The 17,186-nt window shown below is 37.6% G+C and overlaps 1 protein-coding gene across 20 annotated transcripts in view; it reads right to left on the reverse strand.

The window, feature by feature from the left end:
- ANKRD26 (ankyrin repeat domain containing 26) overlaps positions 1-17,186 on the reverse strand; it is a 124,074-nt gene that overhangs the window by 51,236 nt on the left and 55,652 nt on the right. For 12 of the 20 annotated variants that reach the window (XM_048219386.2, XM_048219381.2, XM_048219389.2 and 9 more), the window contains 5 exons: positions 16,919-17,092; positions 8,767-8,800; positions 8,287-8,428; positions 2,026-2,239; positions 183-366 (listed from right to left, as the gene is read on the reverse strand). In XM_048219386.2, coding sequence (XP_048075343.2) covers positions 183-366; positions 2,026-2,239; positions 8,287-8,428; positions 8,767-8,800; positions 16,919-17,092 — 748 coding nt within the window. The remainder of the gene's footprint in view (positions 1-182; positions 367-2,025; positions 2,240-8,286; positions 8,429-8,766; positions 8,801-16,918; positions 17,093-17,186) is intronic. The other 8 variants (XM_048219393.2, XM_057304640.1, XM_048219391.2 and 5 more) reach the window with 2 other exon arrangements.

Raw genomic sequence — 17,186 nt, forward strand, 5'->3', positions numbered from 1 at the left:
ATAGAGCATATATGAAACGCCAAGGATTCCAATAAGCTATTAATTTTAGCTACAAATATAATAGTTCCTATTAGGATAAAACTGATTTTTTAATCTATTTTATATCTAAATAATATACATTAAATCAAAGGGATATTATAAATAATATTGATGGAAATATGCAATTTTTATCAAAAATTTACCTGATTCAAATTATTTCTTACAGTCCTCAATTCCTCATCCCGTGTTCTAAGAGTAAGTTCAAGTTGTTGTTTCAGTTCGACTTCTCTATTATACTGCTCTTCTTTTCTTTTTAATTGCTCCCTAGTTTTTTCATATAACATATCCGTATTTCTTCTTTTTTCTTTTTCTTGTTTTAAGGAAAATCTGCAAATAAATGTGCTTATTTTAAAAATTGTTTTGTAAGCAAGAAAAAGTTCATTTTATGGATCTGGTTCCACATATGTTGGTTTATTGTCCAAATGAAATTTCTATGTTCTCAATTTTTTCCTTTCTAGGGCTCATGTTTTTAATTTCTCACTTCAAGCTCTTCCAAAAGATATACAGAGTTGAAAAGAAGCAATGAGAAAGCATTATGCAGTTTAGTAGTAAGTTTTAGTCAGTAATAACTCTGGTAGAGATTGTAGGGAAAGGAATTTTGAAATTATTCAAAAAAGTTAGAATTGAAAATTATCATTTTTCCCACATAGTCATAATTACTCTTCCATTAGAATAATTTAGTTACTAATTAAAAAGAGAAATTGTGGTTTATAAATTCACTAGAAGTAGATTTCTACTTCACAAAACATCACAGGTACCTCTAAAAATAATTTGCAGTGTAAGACAGCATCTGCAGATGTCATTTGCACAACATACACCTGCAGATTACTGTGATCCAGGACTAGGCTAGGGAGTCTAATATCTGTTGCCCTATACTTTTTATGTTTCTTCTCCTGCAATACTCTCAATTGACCTTGTCGATTATTATTCATTTTATTTTTTTTTTAGAGATTTTATTTATTTGACACAGAGAGAGAGAGCACAAGCAGGTGGAGCGGCAGGCAGAGGGACAGGGAAAAGCAGGCTCCCCGCCGAGCAGAGAGATCTGGACATGGGGCTCAATCCCAGGACCCTGGGATCATGACCTGAGCCGAAGGTAGACACTTAACCAACTGAGCCACCCAGGCACCCCTATTATCCACTTTATAAATCATTTGAAAACCCCTTCTAGACCAACACAGGATCCATATTAATTAACAATAAAGAGTAATATGTGCTTACAGCACAGACTTTTGAATTAATTTTATCTACATATGAGAGATGTTGAGAAACTTGAGCAGTAATCATTTTCCATTTTACTTTTTAATCGCTGCATATGTTTAAAGTTAAATAAATTTTTAAAAATTTTTCTGTCTTGAGAAAAATGGCCATGTTATACTCTGTTCATGGGCACACAAATTAATATAAACTTCCCTGAGCACAATTTAAAAATAGGATCGAAGACCTTCTTTAAAAATTTTTATACTTTAAGTAACCAATACTATATTGAATAATGTATTCCAAGTAAGTTAACCAGAAATGTAGAAACAGATTTATATAAAAGACATTCCTTACAGCTTTAATTAAAGTATCGAAAAACGAAAACCAACCAAAATTCAATTTGTTAAATAATGAGGTTTCCATATGGTGGACTTCTATATGGTCATTAAAATTATGATTCGGAATATACATTAAATTATTCGTAGAAATATTCACTGTTAAGAACTTGCTGTATTATTTAGAAGAATCTCATACTTCACAATATTAAAGAAGTTTTCTTCCCTATAAAATCCCAGAAGGTAAGTTAGCAACTACAAAACTTCTCCTACATATCTGTAGTATAAAAGTCAATAGCTCAAGGTGTGCCTGGCTGGCTCAGTCGGTAGAGCATGCAACTCTTGATCTCACGGCTGTGAGTTCAAGCCCCACACTGGGTGTGGAACCTATTTCAGAAAAAAAAAAAAAAGTAAATAGTTCAAATACTTCCTTAAAACCAAGACGTCATACCTCAAACTGCAGAGTTCTTGTTCCCATTCCACTTTTTGCTGCTCCAACTGTGATTTAATTTCTTTTGTTTCTGATAGCTCCTTTTGTAGTCCGTTAATCCTACTTTCCATTTTTTTATTTTTTTTTATAAGTTGTTCACAGTGAGTTTTTTTAAGTTCTATTAATCTTTCATATGAAAGAACCGCATCCTGGATTTTTAATAAATTAACAGAATCTACATCAGAGAAAAAACAAAAACAAAATATATAGGGGACCTGGATGGCTCAGTTGGTTAAGCATCCGAGTCAGGTTTCGGCTGAGGTCATAATCTCAGAGTCATGGGATTGAGCCCCGCATGGGGTTCTTCACTCAGCACGCAGTCTGCTTGAGATTCTTTCCACGCCCCCTCCCTCCCCCTCTGTTCTTCTCTCACCCCCCACTCATGCTCGCACTCGAATAAATTAAACCTTAAAAAAAGAAATAAAATATCAGTACTTTCTGCATATAAAGGACTGTGTGCTTTCACATTCACTCATTCATACATTAAACAAATATATATTGAATGACTTCAATGTAAAAGATATTATACGGGCACCTGGGTGGCTCAGTCCATTAAGCATTTGCCTTCAGCTCAGGTCATGATTTCAGGTTCCTGGGATCAAGCTCTGCATTGGGCTCCCTACCCAGTGGGGAGTCTGCCTCTCCCTCCCCCTCTGCCTCTGTCCCTCCCCCAGCTTGTGCACTCTCTCTCTCAAATAAAATCTTAAAAAAAAAAAAGAGATTATACTAAGCTATGCAGATTAAACAGACAAGATCCCTGGCTCTTATTTAGCTTCAAGTCTAGTGAAAGGGAAAGACAAATAAAACGACAATTACAAATTCAGATAGTTCCTATAAGGAAACGGAGTTCTAGGATCACATAACATAATGTGATCTACCCTGGGAAGGGAAGATTCCCCGAGGAAGAGAGAACTATTCTGAGAAATGGAGGAGGAGGAGGAAAGCAAGTGAGCAAAGGAGGAAGACAAGCATTCAAGACAGCCTACAGCATGTGCCAAAGTTCTGTTGCAATCTGCTTCTGGCCAAGATGGAGTAACAGGTACTGATTTACCTTCCTACCTGAAACAAGCCAAACAAAAACAGATAAAATACATTTTAAAATTATTTTCAAGACAAAAGACTTCAGTCAATGAAGGACAATGATCCCTGAAAACAAAAGAAGTTAACCTAACACACACCCGAGCTCACTGCCTTGGGAGAATTTCCACTGACCATGACACAGGTGAAAAAACTGAGATAGACTCCACCAGATTCCCTGAGTTGAGATGACGAAACTGAGAATCTGGTGAAACCAAGGCAGATAGAGATCAGAGGTCAAAACACTGGAGAGAAGAAAGCAGAACAAAGAAAGAACTCTAGAGATCTGCAGAGGGCTCCACTGGTGCTCACACAGCACCAGGGATGGTATCGATTCCCATTAGCCATGCTGGGAAAACTCATAACCTGTAGCACAATGAATACAGTAGGTCTTGCCTCAGCGGTGGGGAACAATGAGCTCTAGGCTGAGCACTACTCTGGATTCACCTAACAATTCATAAGAATAGGACTGGAAAGGGTCAAACTGTTTGTAATCAACTTAGCTATATCTCAAAAGAAAGCATAAAAAGGTAAGTAGAGGCATAGAAGCTATTTTTAAAAAACCAAATAGCACTTACAGAGATGTAAATTATGTCAGACATGAAAAATACACTGGATAGGAATAAACACGTATTAGACATCGCAAAATAAAAGACTGAAATTGACCTCAGAAAACTGTGAGAAAACTTCAAGAGGCTAATCTACAATTCCCCAAAGAGGCAGAGGAAAGGAACCAGAAAAAAATATTTGAACAAAAAATGACTGGGGCACCTGGGTGGCTTAGTCGGTGGGCGTCTGCCTTCAGCTCAGGTCATGATCTCAAGGTCCTAGGATCAAGCCCCATGTCGAACTCCCTACTTAGCGGGGAGTCTCCTTCTCCCTCTCTTTCTGCCCCTCCCCCTGCTCGTGCATTCTCTCTCTCTAAATAAATGAATAAAATCTTAAAAAAAAAAAAAGAAAAGAAAAAAAAATGACCAAAACCTTTCTAAACTTAATGAAAATTATACTCCCACAGATCCAGAAGGATCTGGCTAGGAGAGGAGAAATGGAAGTTAACTGTTATAATTTTCTTAAACTACACATGATGTGGTAAAACATTACTTAAAGGTGGATTGTGATGCTTAAATCATATACTTTAAACCCTCATCACTAAAATAGCAAAACTAAAGAGTTATAGTTAGTAAGCAAAATACATACACACAAACACACATATAAAACTAAATAATAGAAATTACTTGATTAATCTAAAAGAAAGCAGAAAAAGAAGAGAATGGGAACAAACAGCAGAAAGGACAAATGGAAGTCAAACAACATGCCCACAGATTCAAATCAACTACATCAACAATCACATGAAATGAAAATGGTCTAAAAGCCTCAATTAAAAGGCAGACTCTCAAAATGGATAAAAAAGGAAGACCTAATTATATGCCACCTATAAAAAAAATGCAATTTAAATGTAAAGACACAAATCTGTTAAAAGGCCAGAAATATGACAGACCACACTAACACTTGACAAAAGAAGGCTGAGCCTCAGTGACTATGTTAATACCAGACAAAATAGATATCAAAGCAAAAAACTTAGCAGCAATAAATAAGGTCATTTTATAATGATAAAAGGGTCAACTGAAAGAAGCATAACAAACCTAAATGTTCACGCATCTATTAATAGGTTCAAAATACATAAAGCAAAAATCGATAGAATTGCAGAAAACAGGCAAATTCACAATTATAGTCTGAGATTTCAACAGGCAGAAAATCAGCAAGAGTATAGTAGACTTGAACACCACCATTTTCTCAAGTATCCATAGAACATTTACCAAAAGAGACTATATTTTGCGTCACAAAATAAATTTTAATAAGAGGAGTAAGTCAAAAGGACTGAAGTCATAAAAGTGTGTTCTGTAACCACAGAGAAATCAAATTAGAAATCAAGAATAAAAATATCTCTGGAGGGGCGCCTGGGTGGCTCAGTCGTTAAGCGTCTGCCTTCAGCTCAGGGCGTGATCCCTGCGTTCTGGGATCGAGCCCCACATCAGGCTCCTCTGCTGGAAGCCTGCTTCTTCCTCTCCCACTCCCCCTGCTTGTGTTCCCTCTCCCTGGCTGTCTTTCTGTCAAATAAATAAACAAAGTCTTTAAAAAAAAAATCTCTGGAAATTACTCAAATATTTGCAAACTAATTAACACACATCTAAATAATCCCTGGGTCAGAGTGCCTGGGTGGCTCAATTGATTAAGCATCTGTCTTCAGCTCAGGTCATGATCTCAGGGTCCTGGGATAAAGCCCCACATTGGGTTCCCTGCTCAGAGGGGAGTCTGCTTCCCCTCCCCCCCGACCAAGCTCATGCTCTCTCTCTCCCCCAAATAAATAAAATCCTTAAATAACCTCTGGTTCAACGAAGTAATGAAAAAAGAAATTAGAAAGTATTCTGAACTGAATGAAAAGGGACACATATTAGAATTTCTGGAATCCTGCTATAGTAGCACTCATATGAACATTTATAGCACTGAATGTATATATTAAAAAAGAAGAAAAGTCTCAAATTGATGACCTTTGGGTCCGCCTGACGAAATTAGTAGAATAGTCAAGAAAAAGTCTGATAACCTTTGGTTATGTAGAAAATCTGACAGAATTTTTTAAAAAGCTACTAGAACTAATAAATGAATTCATCAAGTTTGGAGGATATAGAATCATTATATGAAAATCAACTGTATTTCTATATGGTAGCAATAAACAATCAAAAATTAAAATTTGAAATTTATGTTAAAAATTAATTTTAATTATTAATTAAAAATTAAAACTGCATTGAATAAAAAATAATCACAGGTAATATCATAAAAGATAGAAAGACCTAGACACTAAAAACTATAAACTATTACCAAGAAAATGTAAGAAGACTTATATAAATGGAGAGATATACTCTGTTCAGGGTTGAAAAATTCAGTATTGTTAAAATTAATCTGTAGATCCAACATAATCCAAACCTGATTTTCAGAAGACCACCAGAATTTTTTCTCTTAGAAAATGACAAGTGGATTCTACAATGCATGTGGAAAAAATAAATAAATAAAATAAATAAAATTCATGTGGAAACACAAAGGATCTAGAATAGCAAAAGAGCCCTGAGAGAGAACAAAACTGGAGGACTAACACTAACCACCTGATTTCAAAAATTATTATAAACTGGTAGTAATTAAAACAGCATGATATTGGTGTAAAGAAGGCTAAAGAGATCAATGGGACAGGGGCGCCTGGGTGGCACAGCGGTTAAGCGTCTGCCTTCGGCTCAGGGCGTGATCCCGGCATTGTGGGATCGAGCCCCACATCAGGCTCCTCTGCTATGAGCCTGCTTCTTCCTCTCCCACTCCCCCTGCCTGTGTTCCCTCTCTCGCTGGCTGTCTCTATCCTGTCGAATAAATAAATAAATAAAATCTTTAAAAAAAAAAAAAAAGAGATCAATGGGACAGAGTAGAGTCCATAAATAAACCCACACATATATGGTCAACTGATCCTGATGAAGATGCAAATGGGATGAAGTAAAAAAATATATAGCCTTTTCAACAAACAGTGCTGGACCAACTGGATATCCATATGCAAAAAGAATGAACCTGGATCCATACTCTGCATCATAAATTAAAAAGAATACAAAATGGGGGCGCCTGGGTGGCTCAGTCAGTTAAGCGTCTGCCTTGCTCAGGTCGTGATCCCAGGGTCCTGGGATCGAGCCCCATGTCCATATCTCTGCACAGTGGGGAGCCTCCGTCAGTCTGCTGTTCTCCCTGCTTGTGCTCTCTCTCTCTCTCTCTCTGTCAAATAAATAAACAAAATCTTAAAAAAAAAAAAAAAAAAGAAAATGGATCACAGATCTAAACGTGAGACCTAAAACTATGAAACGTTGTTTTTAAACTACAAAACTTCTAAAAGAAAGCATGAGAGAAAACCTCTGACCTTGTGCTAGGCAACGATTTCTTAGATAGGAACACCGAAAGCAAGAATCCATAAAAGAACAAATGGATAAACTGGACTGCATCAAAAAGAAAAACTGCTCTTCAAAAGACACTGTTGAGAGAATGAAAAGTCACAGGCTGGGAGAAAATCTTTGCAAAAAAACCGGTGATAAACTATATCTAGAATATATAAAGAATTCTCAAAACTCAACAAATAAGAAAACCACCTAATTTTTAAAATAACAAAGAATTTGGACAGTTCAAAGAAAATACACGGATGACAAATAAGCACATAAAAATATGCTCAACATTATCTTATTAGGGACATGTATATTAAAACCATAATGATATATATACTACATACCCATCAGAATGGCTAAGATTTAAAACTGACAATATTAAGTGTTCATGAATATACAGGGAGAAATTAGAACTCCCATACACTGCTGGTGGGAATGGAAAATGATGCAACTACTTTAGAAAGCAATTTGGTAGTTTCGTTATAAGGGGATATAACGAAACATGAGACTTATGGGTGATAGATATATTAACTGCCTGAATCACGGTTATGGTTTCCTAGGAGTATACATATGTCAAAACTATCAAATTATACACTTCATATATGTGCAGTTACCTAACTAAAGCTATTGGGGGGGAAAAGCTCTATTACAGGAAAAAACATCTAAAATACTGGCTGAGACACAGATGGAAAGAAGGATATGAAACAATACAAGATGAAGCTGGGGACCGTGGTGTTTCACGCTAGAGCAATGAGAAGTAAAAGCTAAGCTTTAAGCAAGGGGGTAACATGAAAAATATAATTTTTTAAAAATATATGATAATTATGGTTGCAGCATAGACCAAGATTCTGGGAGGTGGAATGACAGGGAAAACCGTCCTGAGGTTATTTCAGTATCCTAGGAGAAAAATACTGGTAACCTGACCTTGGGTGAAGGCATAGAAGAGAAGCAGAGTCAAAAAACACATCGGGTGTGCCATTTTCATGACGAAAAGTATAGTGGAAATTATAGCTCTTTGGCTGAGAGTACTCAACAGTTCTCTGTCTTCATGAAAAACATATTTGTGAGATGAGTAGCTCTATAACAGATCAGTGTTGTGTGGTACAGCACTAGACAAGATGTGCACATATTACTACAGTAATATACATATAAAGGCTTTATATTTATACCACGGTCCTACCTTTACAATCCATGCCAAGTTGTTCAATTAGCAACAAGCAACTCCTAAAATCAAAGCAAGGCAACTTGCAATCCTCTGAAGATGTTCCAGATGACAGAGTTAAGTCATCAAGGTCATCCGTAAAATTAATTTGCTCTTTGACCTACAAATAAATAATAATTTCAAAATGTCCCCCAAATATTTATAAAATATACTAAGTGTAGAGGGATGATAAATACCCATCTTCTTATAAGAGCAAAAACATAGGTACTTTTTTAAAGAACTGATTTTTCTCAAAACAACCTTTACCAATAACTAGTGTTTCTGAATAACTTTTTCACAACAAATAGAAATTCTTCTATTTTGTCACTATACCTTTCCTAAAGTAATTTTTTTTACCATGGAATAATATTTCTGATAAATATTATTTATCAAAATAATATAATAAAGTAAAAATTTAAAAATTAATAAATGAAATAAAATTATATATATATTTTTTACCTCTTTCTTTTCCTTAGATGTTTTCTTTGCAGGTCTAAAAAAAAAACATTCTTTTCAGGCAAATATTAAATACTTAAAATACAAAGAATATCTAAATCATATTTAAACATATTATTAATAATATTAACAAAACATTAAGATCAAATTGACAAAAAGGAAAGGAAAATCATAACGTTACTTACATTATTTGATACAAAGAAATATACCACATTTTTTGTTGTCATTTTCAATAAAAACAAGCTTTTACTGGCTCTAAAACCTATTTGGAGGGGCGCCTGGGTCGCTCAGTCATTAAGCATCTGACTTCGGCTCAGGGCATGATCCCGGAGTCCTGGGATCGAGCCCCACATCACACTCCTCCCTGAGAGCCTGCTTCTTCCTCTCCCACTCCCCCTGCTTGTGTTCCCTCTCTCACTGGCTGTCTCTCTCTCTGTCAAATAAATAAATAAAATCTTTAAAATAAATAAATAAATAAAACCTATTTGGAGAGTTCAAATTAAATTCTTATATGAAAGAAACCCTTTTTTAATAATCATGATATTAGTGTTTTGAGGATTTACTGTGCAACTAGTATGCATTATTATGAACACTTCACTACGTCTTAAAGGTATTTTAAGCCTCACAACAATCTTATAGACATAGGTAATTATATTAGGTATTTTACACAGGAAGAAAATGAGGCACAGAAATAAGTAACTTCCCCAAGCCCATACAGCTGGTCAGGAGTAGACCCAGAATTCAAATCCAGGATATCTGCCTTCAAAACATGTGTTTTACAACATGTGGTGAGAGTAATATTTAAGTGTTTCTAAGTAATATGACAGCAAATAAATCTATTAACATTCCATTCCTACCTCTAAGTATAAATAGTGATTTCTGAATCTTACACATATTTTTTTTAAATAAAAAGACTTCATACCTAGGCGATATTTAAAATCTACTTTCAAAAAACTAAAGATTTGCTTCTTCTAAAGAAGTTCATCAATGGGCTTTCATTTATTCATTCAACTGTTTATTCACGAACACACACTTCCTGAGCACACAATATGTGTCAATGACACTGTTGGTACAGGAACCACGGCTTTTGTAATTTGGAACTTTATCCAAAAGTAATAATCTATGATAGATTAATAGTTTTTTTTTTGCAATTGTAAATAAATAAAATCTTTCCCCTTTCCCCAGATCTAAACAAATATTAACTTAATATAACCCGATACTTCAAAGTCCCTAACAAAACCATAGCTATTCATGATACTGTCAAAGGCACTGAATATCTAAAATCATCAAGGAATGATTAGTTCTATTCAGAATGGCCTAAGTGTTTGTATATTTACTATCATGTATTTTTTAAATCTATGAATGATAGTATCTGCACATTCAATTATATGAGAATACTCCACTGTGGAACCAGTTCTGAATAAACAACTTCTTGCCCCAAAACTACATGAATAGGAGTACTAGGACTATTACTATAATCTTTAAAAGATAATGTAATACAATCAATAAGCTTTCTAATATTTGGAAATGCCAACAAAATTAAATTAAATAACCACGTCTATCTCTATTGAATCATTTCCAGCAGCATACAAACTCACACTAGGAGGAGTTAAGATGGCGGAGGAGTAGGGGTCCCCTTTTCCAGCTGGTCCCCTGAGTGGAGCTGGATAGGTACCAGACCATCCTGAAAACCCACGGAATCAGCCTGAGACACAGGAAGATACATCTAGATCTCTACAAATGAACATCTCCAGCACTGAGTATTGAGATACGAAGTGCGGAACCATGAATCCGCCCACAGATATCGGAAGATAAATGGAAGAGGGAGGGAGCCTCCACGCTTGGGTGCCGGAAGCGGTAGCCACCTGCAATGGGGAACGGGTGGACTCGTGGACCGTCACCCGGGAGAGAGCAGAGACCATGAGCCTGGGCGTCCAAACTGAAAACCAGAGCTCCAGAGCGCTCACTGGAACCGGACTGAGTCCAGGAGAACGCGCATGATCAGTCTGAAAACTGGTGCTCCGGAGTGCGCGTGAGCACACTGAAACGGAGCCCGGGAACGCAGGCAGGGGCGGCTGGCGCTGTTAGAAACAAAAAGGACAGAGACATGCCGGCCCTGGAAGCGAGGGCTGGGACGCCGACGGTGGGGTGCACAACCCAGAACGATGCAGGGTTTTTAGCAGCACCAACAAAAACAGAGTTAAAGAGGCCAGAAGAGCTCAGTGGAGAGCAGACTGCGATCTCTCTGTTCTGAGACAGAGGCTAGGATTCGGCCACTGCTGCTCTCTCTGAAGAGCTACAGAAAACCGCCAGGGAAAGCTGCCAGAGAACAAAAGCCCGGAAATATCAGCTCACACTGTGCCAATCCCCATCCCCCCTCGCAGGGAGACTCTACCCAAACACGGTTGCCTGAATATCAGCGCGGCAGGCCCCTCCCCGAGAAGGCAGGCTGAAAAATCAAGAATCCCACATCCCTAAGGTCCCTATAAAACAGGAGCACACTGCCCGGGTCCTGGTCAATAATTTGGGCTCTGGGCAACCCCGCAACCTCTCCTCATCAGAATGATGAAAAGGAGAAATCCCCCCCAGCAAAGAAAAGATAATGAGTCTGTGGCCTCTGCCACAGAACTGATGGATATGGATATAACCAAATTATCAGAAATGGATTTCAGAGTAACAATGGTCAAGATAATGTGTAGACTTGAAAAAAATATTAACGAGAATATAGAATCTCTAAGGGCGGAAATGAGAGCGAATCTGGCAGAAATTAAAAATGCTATGAATCAAATGCAGTCAAAACTAGATGCTCTGACGGCCAGGGTAAATGAAGCAGAAGGACGAATTAGTGAATTGGAGGATGGGATGGTAGAAGAGAAAGCTAAAACAGAAACTTGGCTCAAAAAAAATCCAATCTCAAGAATGTACGTTATGGGAGATTACTGACTCAATGAAATGTTCCAATGTCAGAATCATCGGCATGCCCAAGGGGGTGGAGAAAGAGAGAAGTCTAGAAGAGGTATCTGAACAAATTTTAGCTGAAAACTTCCCTAATCTAGCAAAGGAAACAATATTTGTGTCCAAGAGGCAGAGAGGACCCCTCCCAAATTCAATCATGACAAACCTACGCCACGTCACATCATAGTGCATTTTGCAAATATTGGATCCAAGGATACAGTATTGAAAGCGGCCAGGGCAAAGGAATTTCTCACGTACAAAGGCAAAAATATTAGGATTACGTCATACCTGTCTACATAGACCTGGAATGAGAGAAAGGGTTGGGGGGCATTTTTAAAGCTCTTTCAGAGAAAACCATGCAGCCAAGGATCCTTTATCCAGCAAGGCTGTCATTCAGAATTGATGGAGAGATAAGGACCTTCCAGAATCTCCACACACTGACCAATTTTGAAACCACGAAATCAGCCCTACAGGACATATTAAGGGGGGGCTCTATAAAACCAAAAAGGCCCCAAGAGTGATACAGAACAGAAAGTTACAATCTATAAAAACAGACTTTATAGGCAACATGACATCATTAAAATCATCTCTCTCAATAATCACTCCCAATGTGAATGGCCTAAATGCTCCCATAAATGCCACAGGGTTGCAGATTGGATAAAAAGGCATGACCCATCCATTCGCTGTGTACAAGAGATTCATTCTGAACCTAAAGATACATCCAGACTGAAAGTGAAGGGATGGAAAACCATTTTTCATGCCAATGGACCTAAAAAGAAAGCTGGGGTAGCAATTCTCATATCAGACAGATTGAATTTTAAACTAAAGACAGTAGTTAGAGGTACAAAAGGACACTATATTATTCTTAAAGGATGTAGCCAACAAGTGGATATGACAATTATAAATATCTACACCCCCAACAGGGGAGCAGCAAGATACACAAACCAACTCTTAACCAGAATAAAGAGACATACAGATAAAAATACGTTAATAGTAGGGGACCTCAACACTCCACTATCAGCAATAGACAGATCACCTAAGCAGAAAATCAACAAAGAAACAAGAGCTTTGAATGCCACACTAGGCCAGATGGACCTCATAGATATATATAGAACACTAAACCCCAGAACAACGGAATACTCATTCTTTTCGATTGCACGTGGAATGTTCTCCAGAATAGATCATATGCTGGGTCACAAAACAGGTCTCAACCGATACCAAAAGTCTGAGATTATTCCCTGCATATTCTCAGACCACAATGCTTTGAAACTGGAACTCAATCACAAGGAAAAATTTGGAAGAAACTCAAACACTTGGAAACTGAGAACCATCCTACTCAAGAATGATTGGATAAACCAGGAAATCAAAAATCAATTTAAACAATTTATGGAGACCAATGAGAATGAAAACACAATGGTCCAAAACCTATGGGACACTGCAAAGGCAGTCCTAAGGGAAAAATACATAGCCATCCAAGCCTCACTCAAAAGAATAGAAAAATCTAAAATGCAGTTTTTATATTCTCACCTCAAGAAGCTGGAACAGGAACAAAAGAACAGGCCTAACCCACGCACGAGAAAGCAGTTGACCAAGATTAAAGCAGAGATCAATGAATTAGAAACCAGGAGCACAGTAGAGCAGATCAACAGAACTAGAAGCTGGTTCTTTCAAAGAATAAATAAGATCGATAAGCCACTGGCCAGACTTATTCAAAAATAAAGGACCCAAATTAATAAAATTATGAATGAAAAGGGAGAGATCACAACCAACACCAATGAAATAGGAAAGATCATTAGAAACTTTTATCAGGGGCGCCTGGGTGGCACAGAGGTTAAGCGTCTGCCTTCGGCTCAGGGCGTGATCCCGGCGTTATGGGATCGAGCCCCACATCAGGCTCCTCTGCTGTGAGCCTGCTTCTTCCTTTCCCACTCCCCCTGCTTGTGTTCCCTCTCTCGCTGGCTGTCTCTGTATCTGTCGAATAAATAAATAAAATCTTTAAAAAAAAAAAAAAAAGAAACTTTTATCAACAGCTTTATGCCAATAAATTAAACAACCTGAAAGAAATGGATGCCTTCCTGGAAACCTATAAACTACCAAGACTGAAACAGGAAGAAACTGATTTTTTAAACAGACCAATTAATTATGAAGAGATTGAAGCAGTGATTAAAAACCTTCCAATAAACAAGACTCCAGGGCCTGATGGATTCCCCGGGGAATTCTACCAAACATTCAAAGAAGAAATAATACCTATTCTCCTGAAGCTGTTTCAAAAAATAGAAACAGAAGGAAAACTACCACACTCATTCTATGAAGCCAGTATTACCTTGATCCCCAAACCAGGCAAAGATCCCATCAAAAAGGAGAATTACAAACTGATATCCCTGATGAATATGGACGCCAAAATTCTCAACAAGATCCTAGCTAATAGGATCCAACAGTACATTAAAAGGATTATCCATCATGACCAAGTGGGATTCATCCCTGGGATGCAAGGGTGGTTCAACATTCGCAAATCCGTCAGTGTGATAGATCATATCAACAAGAAGAGACTCAAGAACCATATGATCCTCTCAATAGATGCAGAAAAAGCCTTTGACAAAATACAGCATCCTTTCCTGATTAAAACACTTCAGAGTGTTGGGATAGAGGGTACATGCCTCAATTTCATAAAAACCATCTATGAAAAGCCTACAGCAAATATCATTCTCAATGAGGAAAAGCAGGAAGCCTTTCCCTTAAGATCAGGAACACGACAAGGATGCCCACTCTCACCACTATTATTCAACATCGTACTAGAAGTCCTTGCAACACCAATTAGACAACAAAAAGGGATAAAAGGTATCCAAATTGGCAAAGAAGAAGTCAAAATGTCTCTCTTCGCAGATGACATGATACTCTATATGGAAAACCCAAAAGCATCCACCCCCAAACTACTAGAAGTTATAGAGCAATTCAGTAATGTGGCGGGATACAAAATCAATGCTCAGAAATCAGTTGCATTTCTATACACGAACAATGAGACTGAAGAGAAATTAGGGAATCCATTCCATTTACAACAGAACCAAAAATCATATGTTATCTCGGAATTAACTTAACCAGAGATGTAAAGGACCTGTATTCTAGAAACTACAAATCACTCTTGAAAGACATTGAAGAAGACACAAAAAGATGGAAAAATATTCCATGCTTATGGATCGGAAGAATAAACATAGTTAAAATGTCTATGCTACCCAGAGCAATCTACACTTTCAATGCCATCCCGATCAAAATACCAACGACATTTTTCAAAGAACTGAAACAAACAGCCCTTAAATCTGTGTGGAAGCAGAAAAGACCCTGAATCTACAAGGAATTGTTGAAAAGGAAAAACAAAGCTGGGGGCATCATGTTGCCAGACTTCAAGCTATACTACAAAGCTGTGATCACAAAGACAGCATGGTACTGGCACAAAAACAGACTCATAGACCAATGGAACAGAACCCAGAAATGGGCCCTCGGCTCTGTGGGCAACTAATCTTTGACAAAGCAGGAAAAAACATCCGGTGGAAAAAAGACAGTCTCTTCAATAAATGGTGCTGAGAAAATTGGACAGGTACACGAAAAGAATGAAACTTGACCACTCTCTCACACCATACACAAAGATAAACTCCAAATGGATGAAAGACCTCAATGTGAGACAGGAATCCATCAAAATCCTAGAGGAGAATATAGCCAGCAACCTCTTTGACACTGGCCACACGCCTTTTTTCATGAGACATCTCCAAAGGCAAGAGAAACAAAAGAAAAAATGAGCTTGTGGGTCTTCATCAAGATAACAAGCTTCTGTACAGCAAAGGAAACAGTCTAAAATTTAAGAGGCAGCCCAAGGAATGGAAGAAGATATCTGCCAATGACACTACAGATAAAAGATTAGTATCCAAGATCTACAAAGAACTTCTCAAATTCAATGCATGAGAAACAAATAAACAAATCAAAGAACAGGCAGAAGATATGAACAGACACTTTTCCAATGAAGACATACAAATGGCTAACAGACACATGAAAAAATGTTCAAAATCATTAGCCATCAGGGAAATTCAAATCAAAACCACATTAAGACACCACCTTACGCCAGTCGGAATGGCAAAAATTGACAAGGCAGGAAACAACCAATGTTGGAGAGGATGTGGAGAAAGGGGATCCCTCTTACACTGTTGGTGGGAATGCAAGTTGGTACAGCCACTTTGGAAAACAGTGTGGAGGCCCCTTAAAAAGTTAAAAATTGAGCCCCTCTATGATCCAGCAATTGCACTACTGGGTATTTACCCCAAAGATACAGACGTAGTGAAGAGAAGGGCCATATGCACCCCAAAGTTCGTAGCAGCATTGTCCACAATAGTTAAATCGTGGAAGGAGCCGAGATGCCCTTCAACAGATGACTGGATTAAGAAGTTGTGGTCCATATATACAATGGAATATTACTCAGCCATCAAAAAGAACAATTTCTCAACATTTGCTGCAACATGGACAGGACTGGAGGAGATAATGCTAAGCGAAATAAGTCAAGCAGAGAAAGACAATTATCATATGGTTTCACTCATTTATGGAACATAAGTAGTAGGAAGATTGGTACGAGAAGAAAGGGAAGAAGAAAGGGGGGGTAAACAGAAGGGGGAATGAACCATGAGAGACTATGGACTCTGGGAAACAAACTGAGGGCTTCAGGGGGTGAGGGAATGGGATAGGCTGGTGATGGGTATTAAGGAGGGCACATATTGCATGGAGCACTGGGTGTTATACGCAAGTAATGAATCATGGAACTTAATATCAAAAACTAGGGAAGTACTGTATATGACGAACATAATAAAAAATATTATTATTAAAAAAAGTACTTTAAAAGCTCCCATCTTAAAATAGAAAAAGAAAGAAAATCCCCTTCAATTCCACATTCTTTTTCAGGTATCTTCCATTTCTCTGTTACCTTTCCCCGTAAAAATTCTCTAAGGAGTGTTTATACTTATTCATTACAGTCCAGCTTCCATGGTGACTACTAACTGCTCCTTGTCAAAGTCACTTGTCCTCATCTTATCCTATCAAGCAGTGTGTCTGATATACTTGAGTGTTTCTTGCCTTAGCCTGTACCGACACCACAGTGTTTTATTTCCTTAAAAAGTAATCACTGCTAGAATTCCTTCAGAGGGAAATAATTTATAGATTTTACCTTCCTTCATCTTGATGCATTTCACTTAAAGGGCTGTCATCATTCACTTGTAGTGGACAATAAGTTGGGGAGTCAACCTTCTCAAAGCGTGGTGTAATCAGAGATTCTTTTGATGTCCATTTTTCATTTTTATCTTTTATCCTTGCTTCCTTTAAACTCAAACGAGGATCACTACTTTAAAAAATCCAGTTAAAATAGCCGTTAAAAAGCCAATTTTTTTAAAAGATTTTATTTATTTATTTGAGAGAGAGAGAGAAAGAGAGAGCGT

Source organism: Ursus arctos, unplaced genomic scaffold, assembly GCF_023065955.2.
Source record: "Ursus arctos isolate Adak ecotype North America unplaced genomic scaffold, UrsArc2.0 scaffold_30, whole genome shotgun sequence".
In the NCBI taxonomy this organism is placed as follows: domain Eukaryota; kingdom Metazoa; phylum Chordata; class Mammalia; order Carnivora; family Ursidae; genus Ursus; species Ursus arctos.